Genomic DNA, 21708 nt, shown 5'->3' on the forward strand with positions numbered 1-21708 from the left:
TGGATTTCGCTGTAAGAGGGGTGTTGTAGTAAGGACGTATGTGTCATCGCAACAATGCCCACTGCATGGCCTTTGACAAGGGAGCTTTCAATGCAGATCAACAGGCATAACCAAAATGTCTGCAAATTGAAATAAAGCTGAGATTAGGAAGCTCCTCACTATCCACCCTGAAACTGAGATCGATCGCCAGCATAATAGGACTGCAAGGCACGGAGAGAAATCGTGAATAATAAGCAAACTTGAAATGCTGCGGATGAAATCCCCCAAGTGCACGATTGCAGATACAATGGACGTCATGTGTCTACGAAATCTTTACAGGATGTGTGTGAACGCACGTGCAGATTCCGGAAAATCAATGGCAGTGTCCCTGGACAAATCCTGAAGAGACATTTTATGTTTATTTTCCGTAATCTGCATGTAAAAGGCTTAAGCTATTTATACTGCTGCTCATACACTTATATATGTACATGCCACATTGCAGACATGTCGACACGTCTACAATCTTGGAAAGGTCAACATTTCAGTTGCTGTCATGGAGTAAAAAAGTTTAATTTTCTAAGATTCCACAAAAGTGTGCAGCCTACAGAATGTTTGAGTTTGTGTTTACAGCATGTAGCATTTCATACAGGTGTATAACACCGTTGCTGAAAAAAACACAAAAGCCAGCACAGATCGGCTTTGACTAGAAGGGCAAATGACTTACTTCCCATAAAACAGATGCTAATGAGGCATCTGCATTATATCTATGGTTGCCACCAACAGACCAGTAGCATCCAGTAAAACAGCATAGCTGTTGAGGTAACACATACAGTAGGACATCTGGGTTTAGTTAAATAGTAGCATAGGCTTTATTTAAGTACACAGACTCTTTAGATAGAACTTTAACCAGATCCCCAAAGTAACCAAACTAACGAATTAAGATGATTTCTTAACAGTGAGTTGAAACTCAAAATACATTAATCGAGGCAGAGAAGTCATTCTCCAAAAAATATGTGCATAATTGTCCATTTTTTTTAACCAAAGGGGCTATTTGGTGATACAATCACGCATTTATGGATCACAAGGGGGTACGAGGCAGGCAGGTTGCCGCATCCATCTGTCCTGCTGTTTGAATAACAATCAAATTCACCTTTTCATCCAAAGACACAATTTACATAGCCAGCTTTTAAAGCACACAATCTAATTAAGGTTTCAGAGAAGCTCTGGACTTTGGTTTTGTCTGCCTGTGAAGTGGATAATTGCTGTATTTCTTTAAAAGCATCTGCTGGGGGTCCGGAGGAAATATAAACCTTGAATTTCTCATTGTTGGTTTAATATTCATTATAAAAGCAATTAGCCGATTGTTAAAAGAAGAAAAACCTTTCTGTCATTTATATTAGCAGTACATTCACATTCTGTGGTAAAAAAAATTAAAAGCAACGCTATACTAACCTTACTAAATTATTTGTATCGTAGCACTACAGTAACCAGTTATTTTTGTACAGGTGTTTGATAAGGATTGGATAAAACTTTAAAGACGCAATACAGTGTAGGAGGTCCAAAACAGTTCCAAAAACAGGGTTGTTTACCGCGGTATAAAGAAAACAGAAAGTTTGGAGAGACATGAAGGTGAAAGTAATAACAGAATTTCCATTTCAAAGCAAATAATCTGCAGAATTTGATTAAATTATGTAATTGGGTGATTTCGGCCACAACATTTTAGACAAACACATTATGCATTACATATAACAATCTTGCACTTTAATTATCAAGGAACTACTTTTATCATTAAAGATTTTAACCCTTGCACCAAATTTGCAACACATACTTTGTTTGACTTCAACTGTTCGTCATCTATCCAACCTCTATACTACTTTTCATACATCATTGGATGTAACGTCATTGGATGAGCTGTAGTCTATTGTTGTTTTCCAGATAACTCAGATGTAGGATGTTTTTAACCTCAAAAGTTGTCTGAAATGCAGCATGTCTCAGCCTATAAGGGGCCAAACTGTCAATCAGTTTTGAGCTGTGTTCGAATTAGGTCAAAGAATATGGGATTCCCCTAGCTAAGCCCCCCCGGCCAGCCCCCCATTATAGGGTCTAAAAATACAAGTGGTAATATACACTCACCTAAAAGATTATTAGGAACACCATACTAATACTGTGTTTGACCCCCTTTCACCTTCAGAACTGCCTTAATTATAGGTGGCATTAATTCAACAAGGTGCTAAAAGCATTCTTTAGAAATGTTGGCCCATATTGATAAGATAGCATCTTGCAGTTGATTGAGATTTGTGGGATGCACGTCCAGGGCATGAAGCTCCCATTCCACCACATCCTAAATATGCTCTAATGGGTTGAGATCTGGTGACTGTGGGGGCCATTTTAGTACAGTGAACTCATTGTCATGTTCAAGAAACCAATTTGAAATGATTCAAGCTTTGTGCCATAGTGCATTATCCTGCTGGAAGTTGCCATCAGAAAATGGGTACATGGTGGTCATAAAGGGATGGACATGGTCAGAAACAATGCTCAGGTAGGCTGTGGCATTTAAATGATGCCCAATTGGCACTAAGGGGCCTAAAGTGTGCCAAGAAAACATCCCGCACACCATTACACCACCAACAACAACCTACACAGTGGTAACAAGGCATGATGTATTTATGTACTCATTCTGTTTACGCCAAATTCTGACTCTACCATCTGAATGTCTTAACAGAAATCGAGACTCATCAGGCCAGGTAACATTTTTCCAGTCTTCAACTGTCCAATTTTGGTGAGCGTGGAGGTGTACCCGGTGGGGTCTTCTGCTGTTGTAGCCCATCCACCTCAAGGTTGTGCGTGTTGTGGCTTCATAATTGCTTTGCTGCATACCTCGGTGGTAACGAGTGGTTATTTCAGTCAAAGTTGCACTTCGATCAGTTCGAATCAGTCGGCTTATTCTCCTCTGACCTCTAGCATCAACAAGGCATTTTCGCCCACAGGACTGCCGCATACTGGATGTTTTTCCCTTGTCACACCATTCTTTGTAAACCCTAGAAATGGTTGTGCGTAAAAAATCCCAGTAACTGAGCAGATTGTGAAATACTCAGACTGGCTCGTCTGGCACCAACAACCATGCCACGCTCAAAATTGCTTTAAATCACCTTTCTTTTCCATTTTTACATTCAGTTTGGAGTTTAGGAGATTATATATATATTAGGGGCTACTTTTAGGCACAATATGATAGGCTTATTTTCATCTTTCTTCAAAGATCTTTATTAGGGGAACACAGCTGTGCTATTTTCTTTTCCAAAATAAAGCACAGAGAGAATAAAAGTATTACCCTGTCAAGATGTACTTTAAAGACAAAGACAGACACACCATGCTGCTCTAAATATACTTATTTCACAGTTAAAACCCGAAGCTGAACTTAATTTGTACCTGCAGATAGATGTGCATGGTCTCTCTGCAGCCGACATATCTATGAGTGAAGCCACTTAATCAATGCTTTGATGGTTTTCAATGACAATTAAGGCACATTTTCATTATTCTTGCTTCAGGTTGAATCGACATCTGCTTAAAATCACTGTACCATCGCACAAAATACATCAGAACTACGTTATGCTGAATGACGCATTTAATATGACTTGGATTTCCTACTAACTTCAACAAGTGGAACAAGTGTATTTAAAAGAACTGTTCATCCCAAAATATGGTTCTGGTCGATGTGAACACAAAAGTATATGTTTTGAAGAAGCTCATAGTGACCATATCTGTAAAGCTCCATAAAGCACAAAGGCATTATAAACCCAAAAGAAAAATTGGTCCACATATCTCTTATGCTGTAATCCAAATCATGTAAGGCCATGAAATGTTTGTGTGAGAAACTTAAGCCTTTATATACTGATAATCCTCAAAAATGATGCATCATTTTTTTAAATTCTGGATACAACTTCAGAGGTGATGGTTAATCGGTGGAAAAGATTCATTCAGAAAATTTCATTCTTCACAAACCTATCAAATGACTTCTGAAAACTTTGAATTTAGTGAATGTGTCATATGATGATAATTCTTAAAGGATTAGTCAATTTTCTTAAAACAAAAATCCAGATAAATTACTCACCACCATGTCATCCAAAATGTTGATGTCTTTTTTATTCAGTCGAGAAGAAATTATGTTTTTTTTTTGTTGAGGAAAACATTCCAGCATTTTTCTCATTTTAATGGACCCCAACACTTAACAGTTTTAATGCAGTTTAAAATTGCAATTTCAAAGGACTCTAAATGATCTAAAATGAGGCATAAGGGTCTTATCTAGCGAAACAATTGTCATTTTTGGCAGGAAAAATAAAAATTATGCACTTTTAAACCACAACTTCTCATCTTCCTCCAGTCGTGTGAGGCGCCAGCGTGACCTCACGTAATACGTCATCACGTTAAGAGGTCACGGATGACGTATGCGAAACTACGCCCCAGTGTTTACAAGTGTGGAGAAAGAGGACCGCTCCAACGTTGTTGTATGTGGAATGATACTAATTAAAGTCTGTGTGTCAGTTTATTGTTTCATATATGTAACATGTGACCTTTCCACGGCATTACGCAATTATGTGAGGTCGCGCTGGCAGATCACAGGACCGGAGATAGAAGAGAAGTTGTGGTTTAAAAGTGCATATTTTTTATTTTTCTTGCCAAAAATGACAATCTTTTCACTAAATAAGACCCTTATGCTTCGTTTGGGATCGTTAAGAGTCTTTTAAAACTGCAATTTTGAACTGCATTAAAACTGTTAAGTGTTGGGGTCCATTAAAGTCCATTAAAATGAGAAAATCCCCAAAAAACATAATTTCTTCTCGACTGAACAAAGAAAGACATCAACATTTTGGATGACATGGTGGTGAGTAAATGATCTGGACTTTTTTAAAGAAAATTGACTAATCCTTTAAGAAGTATAGCATCAAGGTTTTGGTGCAAATAGAGACATAATTTGTTGAACTATCCTAACCTCAAAAGCAGTCATTTAGGGAGAAAATGCATAGGAAAGTGTGCTGGTTCAGAATGTGTTTTTCCTTTCCAACTCTCTATTCTCAGGTACATCCCTTGGTGTGAAAAGAAAGTAAAGCCTATTTTGATATGTCTGTCTCCATTGGTCTGTTCTTTTGGAGAGGCTTTCCAAGGTGTTAGAATGAGCTGACGGTGGTACATTGACATCCTGTGACATCCAGTCAGAGAAAAGTGTGGCCAATGCCAGTGATAATATATCACAAGTGTCTGCCCAGATCCAACAAAGACCTTACAGAGCTCACAGAGTGTTACTGTAACTGTTTACATAAACCTATTCAACCCTAACCCTAAGTACATTGGTTTTTATACTGTATTAAACCATGGTATATGGTCCCAGCCTGAAAAAGCCTATTGATATGCTTATTAAGTCAAAAGGAGGGTCACTAGATATTTGATTTTGGGATTTGGTGGGATGAAAAGGAAAAGCAATGTCACGCCTACTTTAGAATTAATCGCTCTGCTTTAATGTGCACGAGGTTTGGCAAGCCGGACTTCTCCTTGCATTGACCCAGTTTCTCAGAGTTTTACAATAATTCACTTTTAATCATTTGAAGCCTCTTTATATTATGTGCACTGAGCTAGTTTGGATGTTTGGAATGTCATTTAAATCAAGGGCTTGAGGTCTGCCTCATTAGCATGTGCCAGAAACCCCACTGATATATTCGCAACTACACTATTTTGCTGCCAAAAAGCATCAGCCATTCACAAGGAACTGCGTATTCTGACGAAACTACATATCAATCATCAAAATATTTTTTTTTCCACTGACCTAATTTGTTTTTTGTTATTTCCCCTGATGTCACAGCTCAAGACAGATGCTAGTGAAGGTTTTGGGACCGAGCATGTTGTTTTGATGCAATCATCCAATCAGAACTGTCAGGTTGTTATTGCCATCATTTATGACTTGGGTGATTGGATCAAAAACATCTACTGTTTGCCCAAATAAGGGTCAGTGGGCAACGATGACTGCATACCTCCAGGGCTCCTGTCTTTGAGATTGATGTAGAAGTAACAAACAGCTTTCCACTATAAACCTCATTGATTTCAAAGTATGCATAGATTTAAACTAGAGACGCACCGATATATTGGCCAATAATCAGTATTGGTCGCTAAAAGCAATTTTTCTTATATGCAAAAGGTACAAATCCCAACGTAAATGATGACGTGAGTTATTGTCTTTAACGTAAATCTCTTTTCTTGGACTACAACAAACACATGGATTGTAGGCAACAGTTTACTTCCTGGTATTGGTGATGTTGACAAGAAAGACTGACATTATCATAATTCCTCCCGCTTGGACTCACAGCCTGTAATTTAACTCCTGTTAGCATTGCATTGTGAGCAAATCTTTTAAACATGGTAAGGAGTGTCACATTTCCGGCAGACATCAGAGGTATTCAGGCCAATCACAACGTACAAATTAGTTGGCCAATCAGGCACAGCACTTTTTTAAATCGATGAGTTTTGTACAAAATCAGTGCGTTTCAGGAAGAGAGTGAAATCTGAAGCTACAAAAATGTACGGTATGTGGAAAAAATGTGTTTTTTGAACCATAAACCACGCAAACACATTGTATTATACCAAATATACAAAATAATGTTGTTTTAGCAATTAAATATGTGCACTTTAATATAACCACCAAACTATTTGCATCTGTATTGGCAGATATTAGTCTAAAAAATCAGCCATCGGTATCGGTGGAAAAAAAATAATAACGGTGCATCTCCAATTTAAACCTTAACTCATTCATGGCCATAGCCAGCTATGAGGTCACCAAGATCCGGACCGTTGTAACTTGTTCATATTTACAAATAAAATTTGAAGTTAGATGTTACTGTAAATTATGAAAATTGACTTAAGTTGCTTTGAGACACTGAAGAAATGAACGAGGTTTGAGAGAGAGCGTTTGCAGTGTTGCGTTGCCAGATCCCATTATTATGTGCGTCTTTAGGCTTGTTTTTAGCAATAAATGTGACACTTTAGCAAGTTTGTAAAGTGAGAAGATGCAGGTTAGTGAAGTCTTTGTCTTATTCCTAAAAGGCAAGGTTCATACTGTAGTACAATCAATAGGACACCAGCCAATAAGCCACATATTTAGCGTGGGCAATAGTCATCGTGATTATCTGTAAAAAAGTAGTATCAACATTAAAAAAAAGAGTATCAACACTAAAAAAAAGAGTAAAAAACTAACACTCTCACATTTGTCTTCTCTAAAATTCTCAGTAACATCAAACACTGTGCTCAGATTTTTCTCCTTAGCTAAAGACTCTAGTGCTCTCACATTTGTCTTCTCTTAATTTTAGAAGTGTGAGAGTGTTAGAGTTTTTGTCTCAGGAGACTAAAGCAAGTCTCCATTTGATGTTAAAGTAACCCTTTTGATTTTTCTTTCCTATGGGATGGCAAAAAAAATACAAGCGAAACATAGACCTCAATAATTTTCGAACCCTGGCAATAGCCATGCACTCATTTACAATTTTCTTTCAGAAATGAATCTGTTTTAATATGCTCTGTGTCTTAACAAAAACAAACTTCTCTTCATAACCAACATCTGTCATAAAAGACTGGACTGTAATCTCTGACCTACAGTAACAACACATCTGACAATACAATTAATTGGAAATTTTTGTCACTCACACTAAATAACACTGTGGTATGTTCTACCCAAAGTTGGGTCATAAAGGACTATTATACTTTTTAAGACCATGATAATTTAGACCAATTTCTCTAATTTAGCGCATATGTCAGAGGGCAGTTAGTCAAGTCCATTCCACTAGAGCAGGGGTTTTCAAACTGGGGGGCGGGGCCCCCAGGGGGGCCGCGAGATGGTGCCAGGGGGGCCCCAGTTTTATGACATTTTATAAAATACACTAATTTATCATCAATTCTGTGTAATTAAACATAAAAATAAGGCTACTAACCAAAAACACTACTTTTTTGTATAATCTAATATGTGTTTTAGTAAAATGTTGAGTTTAGAACTCAACATTTTTAGTTTTTTGTCACAAATTTTCTTTGGGGGGCCGCGAAGGAATGCACCATACACAAGGGGGGCCGCACGCTGAAAAAGTTTGGGAACCACTGCACTAGAGCAGTGTTTCCCATTCCTGGTCCTCAAGCACCCCCTCCCAAAAAGTTTTAGATGTCTCCTTATTTAACACACCTGATTTAACCGATCAGCTTGTTAGGTAGACATGTTTACCATTTTGGAAGGAGGCTGATAAATTGAATCAGGTGTTTTATATAAGGAGACATCTAAAACTTATTGGGAGGGGTGCTCGAGGACCAGGATTGGGAAGCACTGCACTAGAGGAATGCCCTTATAAATTAAACTCCATTCCGCGTTTTAGCTACAGCCTTGACTTCCACGATGCTGCTTCCTCAAATCCATTCCACTTGGCTCTTTTAGAGTCCATATAAAATAAACTCCATCCTGTTTTCACTACTAACCTGCTGAGGCTCCTGCGACACAACAAGGTAGGCTAAACATTGCCTTATAGGCTATAAAGGCAATTGTTTAATTAAAAGGCAGCAGTATACAAGACAATTGCATCTACTCCAGTAAATGTTTTGCATTCACCCATGTTGCTTTTGGGGCCTCCGACGCCCATGGACAAACCCAACTGTTTGGTTAAATTAACCCAGAAAATGTTTTTATATGACCAAACCATGGGTTGAAACAACCCAGCATTTTGAGTTGAAAAAACTCAGGTTAATTTATAACATAGTGGTTGGGTTTGACCCAACCATGGGTTTTGGAGCTCCAGCATGCCGAAACTCAAATAAGAAGATACTGTAACATGATGGCATTTTAATATAAAACTATTTTGTTTGAGTTCAACTAAAGAGAGGAAGTCATATACAAGTGTGATGGCAGACGGTGAGGAATTTTCATATTGTTTATCAAAGGCAAATTAATTAGCTTTTACAGACATTGATGTAGCAATGTATTTATATATTTTATCCAAGGTTGTGATGTGGATGCTTATTCATAATTGTCCCCAATGCCCAGATTAATTAAACATACCAGACAGCTGCGAATGCAAAGATATCACAAAGCGTCTGGATTCCAAATATTAGCAATGACAAATTAGTTTTGTGTCCACCTCTCCCAGCACAGATTCTGCCTCAGTCTTTTATGTAAAAAAAATCATCTGTTATTTCTGACTATAAAGCCGTCATCTTTGATATTTCTGTCTCCTTTCATGAATAGCATTTCTAAACTCAAAAGAACATTGTGCACAAATACTTTGAATTGTGGATATCCCACAGCTTTAGAAAAGTGATCTGGGAAAATATGGCCCACAAACAACACAACTTCTGACAGATGAGGCAAAGAGTTCTTCTTTCATCGTGACAAAGACATACTGCGGTGCAAAACAGCTAAAGTTTCATATGTAGGTTTTTGTCATTCCAAAAACCAAGCTTAAGCATAAGGGGGTCCAAAGCAAGTGATTGTACATTGAACAATATGAATGGCAATAATTAAGAGTACGGTACTGTATATTGATGCAGACTGGTGCTGAGCAAAATATCTTTCTAATAAACTTTTATAGTTCATGACTGGATACATTATTGAATATGTGACTTGTTGTGTTAGCAAAACCAATTACTACAGTTGTAATTTGATTTTCAATTCAATAAATACTTGCACATCTTACCTGTAGACCAAGGTGTCATCTAATGAACTGTTATATTGAATCTGATACATCCTGATTCCAGGAAATTGTTGTTGCGAAGGCCACCTGATGAGTGCCGAATTTGCTGTGAGCTCAGCAAGTACTATCTTCCTCTCTTGATTCCTGGTCTCATTGCTAGCGGATGAAGTCGACTTAGCAGAGGTTAGAATATCAGATGGCCCCGGATCAGGTTCTCGGACTCGGTTAGTGCTGTTAGCTAAGTGAGGCAGTGGATTGACCACCAGTTCCACCGTGCCCGTAGACTCCCCTGCGGCATTAGATGCGATGCAGGTGAAGACTCCTGTGTCCTTCAGGGAAGTGATATTAATCTCTAAGCTCCCGTTGCTAAAGCTTAAAGTACGAGAGGTGTTTGCGATTAGACGGCCCTCTGGAGAGATCCAGTGAACTTCGGGGTCCGGGTCCCCGTTGGCTTTGCATTTCAAACTGGTGGGCTGGCCCTCCATGGCAAATGTTTTTGGAGATTTCCTTGTAATCACAGGTGGATCACAGATAAACTCCTCCTCCGGGATTGTCCAGAAATACTTTGCTGTAAGATCAGTAGGAGACGCGCAGGTCTCCAAGTCATCCTCACGAGTTACCCTCCGCAACCAAAGTAGCTCACAGTTACAATGTAAAGGGTTCCCTCCAAAGCTCAAGACGAGAGAAGAAAGAGGTGACCCCTTTGACTTGGCGTAAACTGGTATCCTAAGAAACAAAGGGTCGGGGGGTATTTTCTTTAGCTTATTGGATGTCATATCAAGACGGGCTAATTTGTGCAGGTTGGAGAAGACTCCTAGTGGGACGTGCTCTATGAGGTTATGGTCCATGTTGAGAGTATTCACGTTGGTAAGTCGTCCTATAGTATCCCACGGTATGTCCACAAGGTTATTGTACGAGAGATCCAAGTCCTCCAGGGTCCCCAAAAAGTCATCGAAAGCATGTGGTGAAATGTTGTGCAGTTGATTGTTGGCTAGGATAAGGTGCCTCAGATTGGTAAGACCTCGGAAATGGTCGTCGGTGATGACGCTCAAACGATTGCTGTCCAAGTGCAACGCCCGTAGCTTCTTCAGGTCGCCGAAAGTGTAAGGCATGATCTGGCTGATGGTATTGCGGGACAGCGTCAAGTGCAAGAGGCTGGTCATGTTTGCGAAGTCCCGCCTTCTCACCGCCGTGATGAAGTTCTCAGTGAGACGCAGTTCCACCGTACGTCGATCGATGACCGTTGGCACAAACAGCAGCCCGGTCTTGGCGCAGAGGATGGCCAGAGATGGGGACAGGTTCTGGCACATGCAACGTTTGGGGCACAGTTGCCCCGACGCAGACACGGCCAGCACCAGCAGGGAGAAGATCAGCCGCTCCATCTCTCTGGGTAACTGCAAGGAAAGCAAATACAGTGTGACAATATGAAAATACACTCATTGTGTGTTCAAGGCCAGTGATTTTGTATTAGACCAGTAGTGCTGAACACTATTAATATGAACGGTCAATTTATTTCCCTTAGTATGTTTTATAGCTGAGTGAATACAATAATGTTTAATAAGTAAGAATTATTGCTAATATATTATATGCATATTACCGTTGCACACAAATCCACCACCTTATTAGTTTGGGGATGATGCAAGGTGACAGAAATATGCAACTGCTTCTGTTCATTCAAATTATGCTTTGTTTCAAACCTGTACCCTGTTATTTTTTTTGCTGTTGCATTGATACAACAGGAAATCTTTTTGGGTGGGTAATTCTATCAAAAAACAGAATAAATGTGGTTCATAGGACTCGTACACTATGTTCCAAGTCGTCTGAAGGCATATGATACCTTTGTGTGGACCAGATCATGTCTATGTGTCAGACTGCTATCTTAGAATCTGTTTGCAAACAGGGCTGAGTAAAATAGGCCTCATTTTCAATTTTGGGAAAACTTTAGCCTGCTTTAAATCCCGCAGTGTTTTCACTGTATACTGTTTGTTTTTATGACACGCACGCATAACTCTCACAAATTCAATTACTATGTCCCCCTCTCAATCACAATACAATCCATTTACAAGCTAGAGATAAGGATCACTGTGAAGTATGCGTCCTTCATGAAATCGGTGCGTCTCAGCAGGTCTTGAGGTAATCTTAAAGACAGATGAATCTTGCAATGCTACAAAGCTAAAACCACTTACAGAAGCAAATCAGTCCTGCTGAAACAAAGCTTTGAAGTTCTTGTTCTAATGATAGCATCTGCATAATTCTCTATTAGATAGATGTTATGTGATCAGGCCTGGATTGGTTAATCGGGAGCACCGGGAGAGTTCCCGGTGGGCTGTTTTGTTATTTTAGCCACGAGGGCCAGTGTTGTCATGCCAACGGTTTGAAGGTTATATGCTGTTATATGCGGGTGGAAGATGTCACAACTGCTTTATGTCGAAGTTGATTGTGTCCTGACCACTTATAGGAAGAATTCTTGCATAAAGGTCCATAAAAATCTAAAATCCATTTTCTTCTGCTTTCAAAGCGCTCGCCGTCTGCCTTTGCTACCTGTCCCACTCGCTGTAAACACGACTTTTATTTCAGACACGTCTATATTTGAGTGCGCCTGCCACGCGTCTACATTTAAAATAAAATTGTGTGTGACTTGATGCAAACAGCTTCTAACAGTCAAAGGATCTACAAATCATAATTTTTTCAAAAAAGTCAATGAATCATCATATAGAGTAGTCTATTGCAAGAGTAACAAAAATCTATTTGATGCAAACTCATCTAAGTTTATTTGAAAAATCATATTAATATGATGTTTTCTCAAGTAAAATTTTGAAAGTCCATAATATATTTGTTCTTTGTTGACATAAAGTATGCCTACCTTATGTTATGGCAATATACTTGATCTAAGTAATTAAAATGTATTTTTCCATGCGTTTCCCCTGCATACTTGATAAATATTTTTGTATTGTATATCAAGGGTTTCCAAACCTTTTTAACCCAATCTCAAGCACCACCATTTATTTTTAAATTGAAAAATAAGAGAAAAACACACTTGTTCCCTTTCAGTATTTTTTGAATAAGTTTAATTGAATAATATTAAAATACCTTATTGTAGGGCTGCACGATTATGGAAAAAATAATCATTGTTTAGGCTGTATTTGCACTGAATTGAAAATTATATTTTTTAAAAATACAATAAATTGCAAGGCTGCAGAGAACAGTGCACTATTGCAGACTTATATACAGCGAGGCTACTGTGGATTTAATTATATTATTTTAATATAGTCAGTCGTGAACTAAAGTGGGTCGGCCATGAAACTCCAGGGCTGAAAATGAGTCCCACTTCAGCCCTGGCTGTGATATCATAAAACCGAAGCACTTTTTGGTTATATATATGACCTCGTTTCTCCAGGTACAGTCATTGGCTTTACAACGTAAATATCTGTGTGAAATTCATTGAGTGTTTGTTCTGGCTCGGGTTCAGAAAGAAATATTACAAGGAAACGTGTAGCCGTCTGTAATAAAATTTCATGGAATGTGACATAATTCCATGGATGAAAGGCCTTAAGAAGATGTGGTACACAGAAATGACTCGAGCTGCTAATAACTACATTTTTCAGTGATGTGATAGTAGTTCAGCAGTTCAAAGTAATGTCGTTTTTCCAGTAACAAGCCAGTTTTCCAGTAGCAGTGTAGTGTGACAAAATACCACATTGATGTTTTTAGCATCACGTTGAATTGCACACTCAATCTGAGGCAATATCCACATGCATTTTTTTTAAACTGGTGTTCATTATTTTTTGACTTTATATCATTAGGGTTGTTTATTGGGTTCATGCATACACAAACATGCATTGCTTTTGTGCTTAATGGCCTTAATTATATCATTTTTCCTTACTTTTTGTAGTTTGTAGACCTATTTCCACTACAGATAAAAACTTTTGTTCACCAGAAAGGTTCAGTGGATGTTAAAGGGCCTTAATGGAACCATACAGCCTGACAAAGAACCTTGATTTTAGCTTAATTTTTAAGAGTGCAGGATGTAGGAAATGGCTTTTTTAAAGAGCGGCTTGACTGTGGTGCAATTACTTTTAATTGCTAGTGGGTTATAGCTTGCCAAGTTACAGCTACAAAGTAGTTTCCCCAACATTGACATCTAAGTACAACTCCACTCAAAACTTTAATAATTCTTCAATCACTGAATAAGGCCCAAACCACATTGTTGTAGTATTGGGTCATCACATGCAAACTGTATTAAGGTCTCCAAAATAAGTTTTGAGCAGCTTGGCCTAAATGAACCAATAGCTTATAAGGCTGCATCTCCATCAGCTCCCTTGTTCAGCAGTCAGTGCACTGATAAGGGAGTCGGCCATTTTAAGGGCTGTCTCAATCGCAAAATCTTTCCTGTGCACTGGGGCCCTGTCCCAAATGGCACACTCCGGACTTGTGGACCTCCCTAGAGTCCACACTTTGATGAGATCATGTAGTGCAGACTTTAGAGACCCTTTAGGGATGCAAGTCCAAGAGGGCGCACCGGAGTTATATGTTGGGACACAAGCGTCGAGACAGAAATAGGAAGTGAAGTTGCCCATCAGTGTGAACTTCTCCCCTCTGTCATCTGATTGGTCTGATTGCTCTTTCGCAAGGACTTCTGGGTTGGTAAAGTGCACGAAGCCTGATGCAGTGTGGGCTTCGCCGAAGACCGCATCAAGGGTTTAAAGGGGGTGCTGATGAGCCTTCGGAGCGTAAAAATTACAGATGGGACATCCTACAGACTCGTAGACTAAGCGAGCATGCACAATTTAAGGAGTCGAGACTGAAAGTCCACATGAAGTGCGCCATTTGGGACAGGGCCTTTATTCCCTATTCCTACAATGCAGCGCAAAAACCAGCAAGCATCGATGGTCCCTATGTAAATAACAGCTGTGAATGATCACAACGTCACAGGAAAATAAGTGAACAGTGTCCCAATGTGAGGTGAGCTAGGGTCCTTACTATTGCCCGAACCTATGTACACAACCTCGAGAGCTAGGGAAATAAATAAATACATAAAAAATAATATATCCAAAGATATATAAATAAATATACAAAAATATATATTATTTCTTCAAGTTGTGCAGAATATTTAGAAGTGATTGGCTATGAAATTGACCAATAAACTCACAGAATTGACTTCAGCTGGTGGTTAAAACTACCCGAGGTCGCGTTAGGAAAGGCTTTATTTCCTCTTTACTCTGATAGCGAGAGCCAGTAAGTGACTGTTCTGTGCCTCGTCTACAGTACAAACTGAATCTCAAGCCCTGAGAGCTCTGATGTAGCGGAGATGGATTAACACATCTATGTCGACTTTTACCGGAGTGCCCATGGGCCCTGTAAGTCAGAGGTGCGGTGAATCAATGCAAACTTTTCCTGGAGGGAATGTGTGAGGAAGTGCTCTTTTTCGAAAACCATTTCAGATTTACTATCAACTGCGACATGCTTGGACGTGGTGTGATGACATTATTTTGCCTGTTTTGTTCTCGTCCCTTTGTCAAAAAGTTGTTGCATGCCGGCATCTTTATTGCGGTCCATTGTTTTGTATTATGAAGAACCTGACTCAAGATTCTTTATTCTTCAATCAATGTCATCCAGCGGCGAACTCTAAAATCAAGCAATCAAAGTAATCACATGCTGCCTGCGGTTTGAGACGTGACCCGCGGGGCGGATGTCATAAACTTTTGTCACCCGCAGTGTGTGCTGAATTAAGAACCGCACTGTAGGCTATTGTATAGCGCGTTTCAATTAAAAATTCTCAATAGATTTAATTTGGCACAAAAGAGGCTCGGCTGGATGTCCCAGGGTTGTAAACCTCTAAGACACAGGAAAATGAAAGAATAAAAAATGTCCAGCAGAAACCAACCATCTTCCAAGCGTATGTGAGTATATATGAGCATCCCTAGCACTCATTTATCTCGTGGAAAATTATTCCCTTTAGTTCATGTTACTATGACGATGCAAAACAGCAAGCGCATTAATCATATATCATTACTAGGCATTTTACCTTATCAGTGGGTCTCTGCTTCGTTCTTAATATCGAACACTGGCCTGTATCAGATCATCGTAATATACGCAAACAGGCGTTTTAAACATCTCTTGCAAGTCAAAACAGATGCTTGGAGTACATTATGCACATTCAAATAACAGCAGTTAGCCCTTTCCACTGTTTCAAAGGCCTCTGTACCCATTACAATCCACCTAGATAAGCCTCATTTGCCCACATATGTTCCTTGGCCCATTTAACAAGGCTCCAGTTTTCAAATGAAACACAGGCACAGTAAATTCATATCTAACCCACTTTGCTACCTCACAGTATGAATGTTGAGCTGCATAGAGACGTCGTCTCAGTAATCACAGACATGCAGGATAAGCTCTTATTTGTTTGTGCCGTGTTAAGTCTCATAGGGAGAACCACAGCGAGATGATGCCCTACATATCCTCCCCACTTAAACATCAGTGACTTGCAGAGTTTAGCATTTGAAGACATTTCTTTACCATGGGTAAAGTACTTTTAGTAAATCTCATTCAATGAAAGTAGCCTATTTAAAGATCAGTAAATATTAGTCAGATCCTCAAACCTTTAAAAACAGCACATAATAGCATTATGCTGCGTTTACACCAACCGGGGTAGAGGCGTGAAGCGCGAGTGATTTCAATGTTAAGTCAATGTGCAGACGTGTTGACGCGGGTCAGGAGGTCCCGCGGTGCGGAAGAGGCGTTTGGCGCGGAGCAGAAGACGCCTTTCCGCCTCATTTGTGCATTTTGCGGTTTACGCGAATTTGCGGCTGACGCCCGAGTTGAAAAATTTGAACTTTGGCAGAATTTCGCGCCGCGTTAACCAATCAGGAGCCTGCCTGCTGCTGTGGTGGCAGCCCCGCCCAGAGTCACTCACTCAACCAAGGCTTGATATTGTCCGTGCGCAGTCACCCGGAGCTATACGACACAAGTTGTTATTTCTATAAAGGAGACAGGAATAAAAAGGACCTCGCTTGGAAGAGTGTCAGTAAGGACTTTGGGCAACCTGGTAAGTTGTAATACACACTTCACTTTTGAGTCACGTGACGTTTATCGACCCGCGCCGTTTATTTTCCCCCTATAGTAAGGATACCAAATACAAACTGGTAACTGTCTTGATAAATGCACAATCAACATCAGTCATCTTGCAAACAGACACTCGCACAGCAGTTGCCCCTCCCACAAGAAGCGAATTTTGCCTCGGACACGCGTCAAATGCTTGCTTTTTCCGCGCGTCTACTCCACTCTACACGCGCGAATGCATTCAAAGTGTTCAAGCGGCAAACTAGGCGCGGTAGACGCGATTTTGGTGTAAACTCAGCATTACATTTAGTCATTTAGGAGACACTTCTGTCCAAAGCGACTTCTTTTCTCCAAAGCATTAAATGAATAGTTGAGCTAACATCATCACTTAAAGGGACAGTTCCTTAAAAATAAAATATTAATTCTTGTTATTCGCTCAGCTAACGTTTCAAATAAAAAAAAGATTTTGTTACATTAAAAAGAATTTTTGAAGAATAGTGATACTACAAATAGACTCTAAATCAGGGGTATCCAATACGTCGATCGTGATGTCAATGCCGGTAGATCGCACATAAGGTAACTATGTATGCTGCTCCACGCCTTCATGAGCTTCGGACGGGGGCGCGAAATTGGCATTATAGTCAGAGTAATTGTGAAATATGCAAGTCTTTTTGAGTTGCTGTGCCTTTTTTCTTTTTTCACCTTTTTAGAGAGAGAGAGAGAGAGAGATATGCTTCTTATCCTAAACCACATCTCCACGAAACCGCATCTCCGCTATTTTAAGTATTGACGTGAATACAGGAAGCGAGCGGAATGGCGGAGTCTCAGCAGAGTCGCAGAAGCTTCTCCCATGATGCAAATTTCCGTGCAAATGTCTCAAATGATTTGAACTAAGATAATTTACTGGTTATTTATTTTGCTTGTTATTTAAAAAAATCTAGTCTACTGTTGTTACTGATTATTTGCGGACGTCTACCAGAAGTTAAGTTTGGGCACAAAAGCGGTTTGTTTATGTTGTTGCCCCTGAAATCGTCCATCACTATGTAGTTTCCATGTAAAAATGACTTACAGCTCCCCCATGTGGTTGAAAAGCGCAACAGTGCCTGGTATCAGACACTCTTCTGCAGGCAGGAGGAGGGGCGGGGCTGTGTGCTCTACCCTCCACTGCCACTTTCAGAGTGTGCTTGTAGCAGCTAGGAGGCTGTTCAGGTTGTAGCAACAGTACAATTTGTCCAGTTAAAAGTTGTTCTATCACTGAAATAATTTTAGAGACATTATTTAAAGGTAAAAAAAACTACATAGTGTTGCTTTAAAAATAATTTATACTGGTTTACAGTAACATGGTGGTGTGAATATACAATTTCATGTGGTCTCACAGTTAACAGAAGTCATAACCGAAGGGCAGTTTTTCGATCTCTCTGATGAAGCCAACACGGAAGTGATTTAAACTGCAATTCATCGACTGGCCACTAGAGGCAGGCTCCAAAAGGGAGTCAATTCCCATAGACCTCCATGTTAAAATGGCCAACTTTACAGTAGAAAATAATAAGTTTACAGCCTAATACAAAGTGTTTTGGTCTGTATAGCTTTTTTTACCTTCATGACAACTGTGAGGGGGGTGAATTTTTTTGTAACTCATCCGTTTAAATTATATTAAGCCTTAAAGTTCTGCATAATTAAGGGCGTGGTCACTTGAGTAAAGGGGGGGGGGGGCTGCCACTGCTGTCACTACTGTCGAGCTAGGCGGGCGTGGTTTCAGCAACCAGCCACCTCAGCTTCACCCACATCCCACATCTTTACCAATTTTCGGATATCCGCAAGATGACGACGGCAGGCACCGCCTACTTGAAGCTTCAAAAATGCTCTTCACAAATCTATGGGTGACGTCAGGGTCACTACGTCCATTTTTTTACAGTCTATGGCCATAACACTGCATTTATACTAATTATAATAAAAACACAAGTATCCTGTTTTAATCAGTCTACCACATGTCACTGCAGGATACCACTGTCAATCTGCACTATTAAGCTATTTTGACACATTTTTGCCAACAGTTAGACCCTCATATGTTAGTGTCCAGACTAATAAATGTTTTAACTTGCTTTATCCGTATTAATGCTAAAAATCCCTTTTATTATCTAGAGGCATCAGACTGAAGGACTGAATAAATGACCATGAAAGTAGTTACATAATCATTAACATTTTTTTTAATAAGGTTAATGGTAAATGCTCCTTCTAATTTAAAGTATACTGTATTTACTCCATGCCTGTTTCAAACCAAATTTAATGGGATATCAAAAAGTAGGCCATTTCATTAATTGCAGGGAAATTCAAAGTATTTTTATTTTTTAAGTACGTTAAAATGTGAAACAACACTGATTCTTTGCTCAAAGTCATGTTTAATAGGCCTTAAAATAGTGGTCATTACTACAAATGAAAAATCAAACATTGCCATAATACAGTTTTCCCCCCCAGAAATTACACCTAAATGAATTTTAAAATGCCAAATTAGATACAACAATAAAAATATAAAGCTACTTAAAATATTAATTTTTTTCACTTCTACAAAGAAACGCTGTCATTTGGTTTGTCTTGTTTGATGACCCCAAGTGAATTACAGAGGTTATTCTTAAAGAGCTCTTTAAGTGCTGAGGGAAATCAAAACACGTAAACAGCGGCACATTCAGAAACCCATAATTGGCCGTGACCTTTGCGCAGGGCTCCAGCAGAACCGGGCAGCTCTTCAAAAGAGACAGGAAAGCAGTGGCATATTTCCTGAAACAGACTTCTATTCACGATCGCTGCGTGCAGCTGCCCCTCTAGGCCACGTTCTTTAATGTGATGAGAAAAATTATTTCAAGATATATGCTGCTTGTTAAAGATGAGTTTTTATATGCATTTACAAACATTTATTTTGCTCACCTCACTAACTTAAATGTTGTTTTTATAAGGCTACTTTTGAGTTAAGGAATGATTTTATATGAATTAAGTATATCATGTATGAAAAGTCTGGACATTTTTCGTCCCTAAAGACATGCCGGTGCTTACATCATAGGTGGGGTTTTGCATTTGTGCTTGGGAGGGGCACCTACTGGCAAACAGAGGTACTGCAATACCTTGGGGTTAACAAAGACTGTGTTTTCATGGTTTGGTTTAAATAAATGAAAACTATTTTAGCCTTAAATTATGTAGTCTACATATTAAAATATTAAGATTAGACCAAAAAATATTAATTACTATATTCTTGGCGAAATCATAATTGACTCTGGTCTGGGGCAGGGCCCCCCCGGCCCCCCAAACTCAGCATATGGTTTACATGCAGATATTTTTTTAAGATTTTAAATTGTCTCTATCTTTTCTATTGACACTTCATGTTTAATGCCTTAATCCTGATCAAAATCTTGATTTAGTTATTTTCTAGAATATTCCCAATATGAAGGATTTTCCAATATGTCAAATTTTGTAGTATACTTTTGCAAGAAAGAAATGAAAGTACTAAACATAGCGCTACACACACAAAAAAGTTGCAGCTGCAGTTCATCTTTATCAAGTATAGCAATAAATGTTTAAATTTAAGTGTATAATACTAGCGTAATTATTTAACAAGCTCCAAAATACAAAGTGGTTTTAATTAACAACTGTTATATTCCTGTGCAAAAAAGTCATTTTTAGTATATTGCTCTTGTGCATAATCCATTTAATTGCCGATTTCTCAAGTCACATTAAAGGTTGCACAACATTCTGCTTTAGCCTCTGCTTTCTTATTGGCAAAGTCCTAAACATATGGTATATTCCCAGGTGCGTTAACTTTGCAAATATTTCCATATTTGTAGCTTTTAAATATGTAATATTTTTGCAAATTACCTCCCCATGGCCATGCAAAATTCCCATGCCCTCTTTTGAAGTCAGACTTGCAAATAAATCTCGCTAATACAAATGGAGTCTGCCTGCTTGAATTATGGTTATTTTGGGCTGTTCTGTAGCGATATTCAACATCCCCATTGTGTCATGTGTCCCCATTTTTTGTCATTGATGTCTAACTTGTTTCCTCAGCTTGCCATTTTAAAGAGAGAGGCCTATTTAAACTACAAAATAACCTAAAACTGATATTAAACTGCATGCAGTTTGGCATCTTTTTGAATTTTACTTTAGCCTGCTCTACAGAAGAATGATCCTGATGTAGTAGATGAACATTTCGAAACAAAGCTGGGTAGACAAAGTAAAAAAGTCACAGTTTGTTTAACAATATGCACTTATTAAATAAGTCTGTTCAATGATATTTAAAAAATTCAATTTCTAAGTAATTGTGTGTAAAATGCGTGATTAGACCTTGTTAGGTTTTTGTAATGACCACTAATGTAATTTTGAAAATTGACATTATGATGTATAGTGTTATTATTGAAAACTAAATTGTTAGAGTCAGGAGTGTGTTCAACCGTTCAACACGGAGGTCAAACATCATTGCACACACAAACACAAAAATAAGATCATATCTACTCTTGAGACAGTAATTCAACACTTCACAGCCCACACTGATATAAACCCCCAACAACCTGTCTTCCAAACACATTAATCGTTCACTCAATGCCCATTGCCAAAGGTACTTGCAGGCACATAAGAAGAGTCTTACAGTAAATCATTAGAATGAACATACAGTGATGTTATATATGAAATTTGGTACTTTATGTCCTTAAAATATCTGTAGTTTATCAAATTTTCCCAGCCTCATATTTTACAAGTTGGCTCATTCATACACTAAGCAAATTGTTTTTTTTCCTAAAAAAAAAAAAAAAACGATAACAAAACTCCAGCATCACGGGGCAAAGGCAAGCGTACAAAATTTTACAAATGTGGTCTTAATATGAATTAATGCGAATTAATACGATTTAGCCACCTCGTAAAAACATATAAATTGCCATGAGATACTAGTCTATGAAAGCACCGATGAACCCATGAACAGCAAATAAAA

The 21708-nt window shown here is 38.8% G+C and overlaps 1 protein-coding gene across 1 annotated transcript in view; it reads right to left on the minus strand.

The window, feature by feature from the left end:
* The window catches only part of LOC129437737 (leucine-rich repeat and fibronectin type III domain-containing protein 1-like protein), a 150745-nt gene that overhangs the window by 59357 nt on the left and 69680 nt on the right, over positions 1-21708 (minus strand). Inside the window, exon 3 of the mRNA XM_055196032.2 lies at positions 9684-11074. Coding sequence (XP_055052007.2) covers positions 9684-11062 — 1379 coding nt within the window. The 5' untranslated portion in view covers positions 11063-11074. The remainder of the gene's footprint in view (positions 1-9683; positions 11075-21708) is intronic.

This window comes from Misgurnus anguillicaudatus, chromosome 24, assembly GCF_027580225.2.
Source record: "Misgurnus anguillicaudatus chromosome 24, ASM2758022v2, whole genome shotgun sequence".
NCBI lineage: Eukaryota > Metazoa > Chordata > Actinopteri > Cypriniformes > Cobitidae > Misgurnus > Misgurnus anguillicaudatus.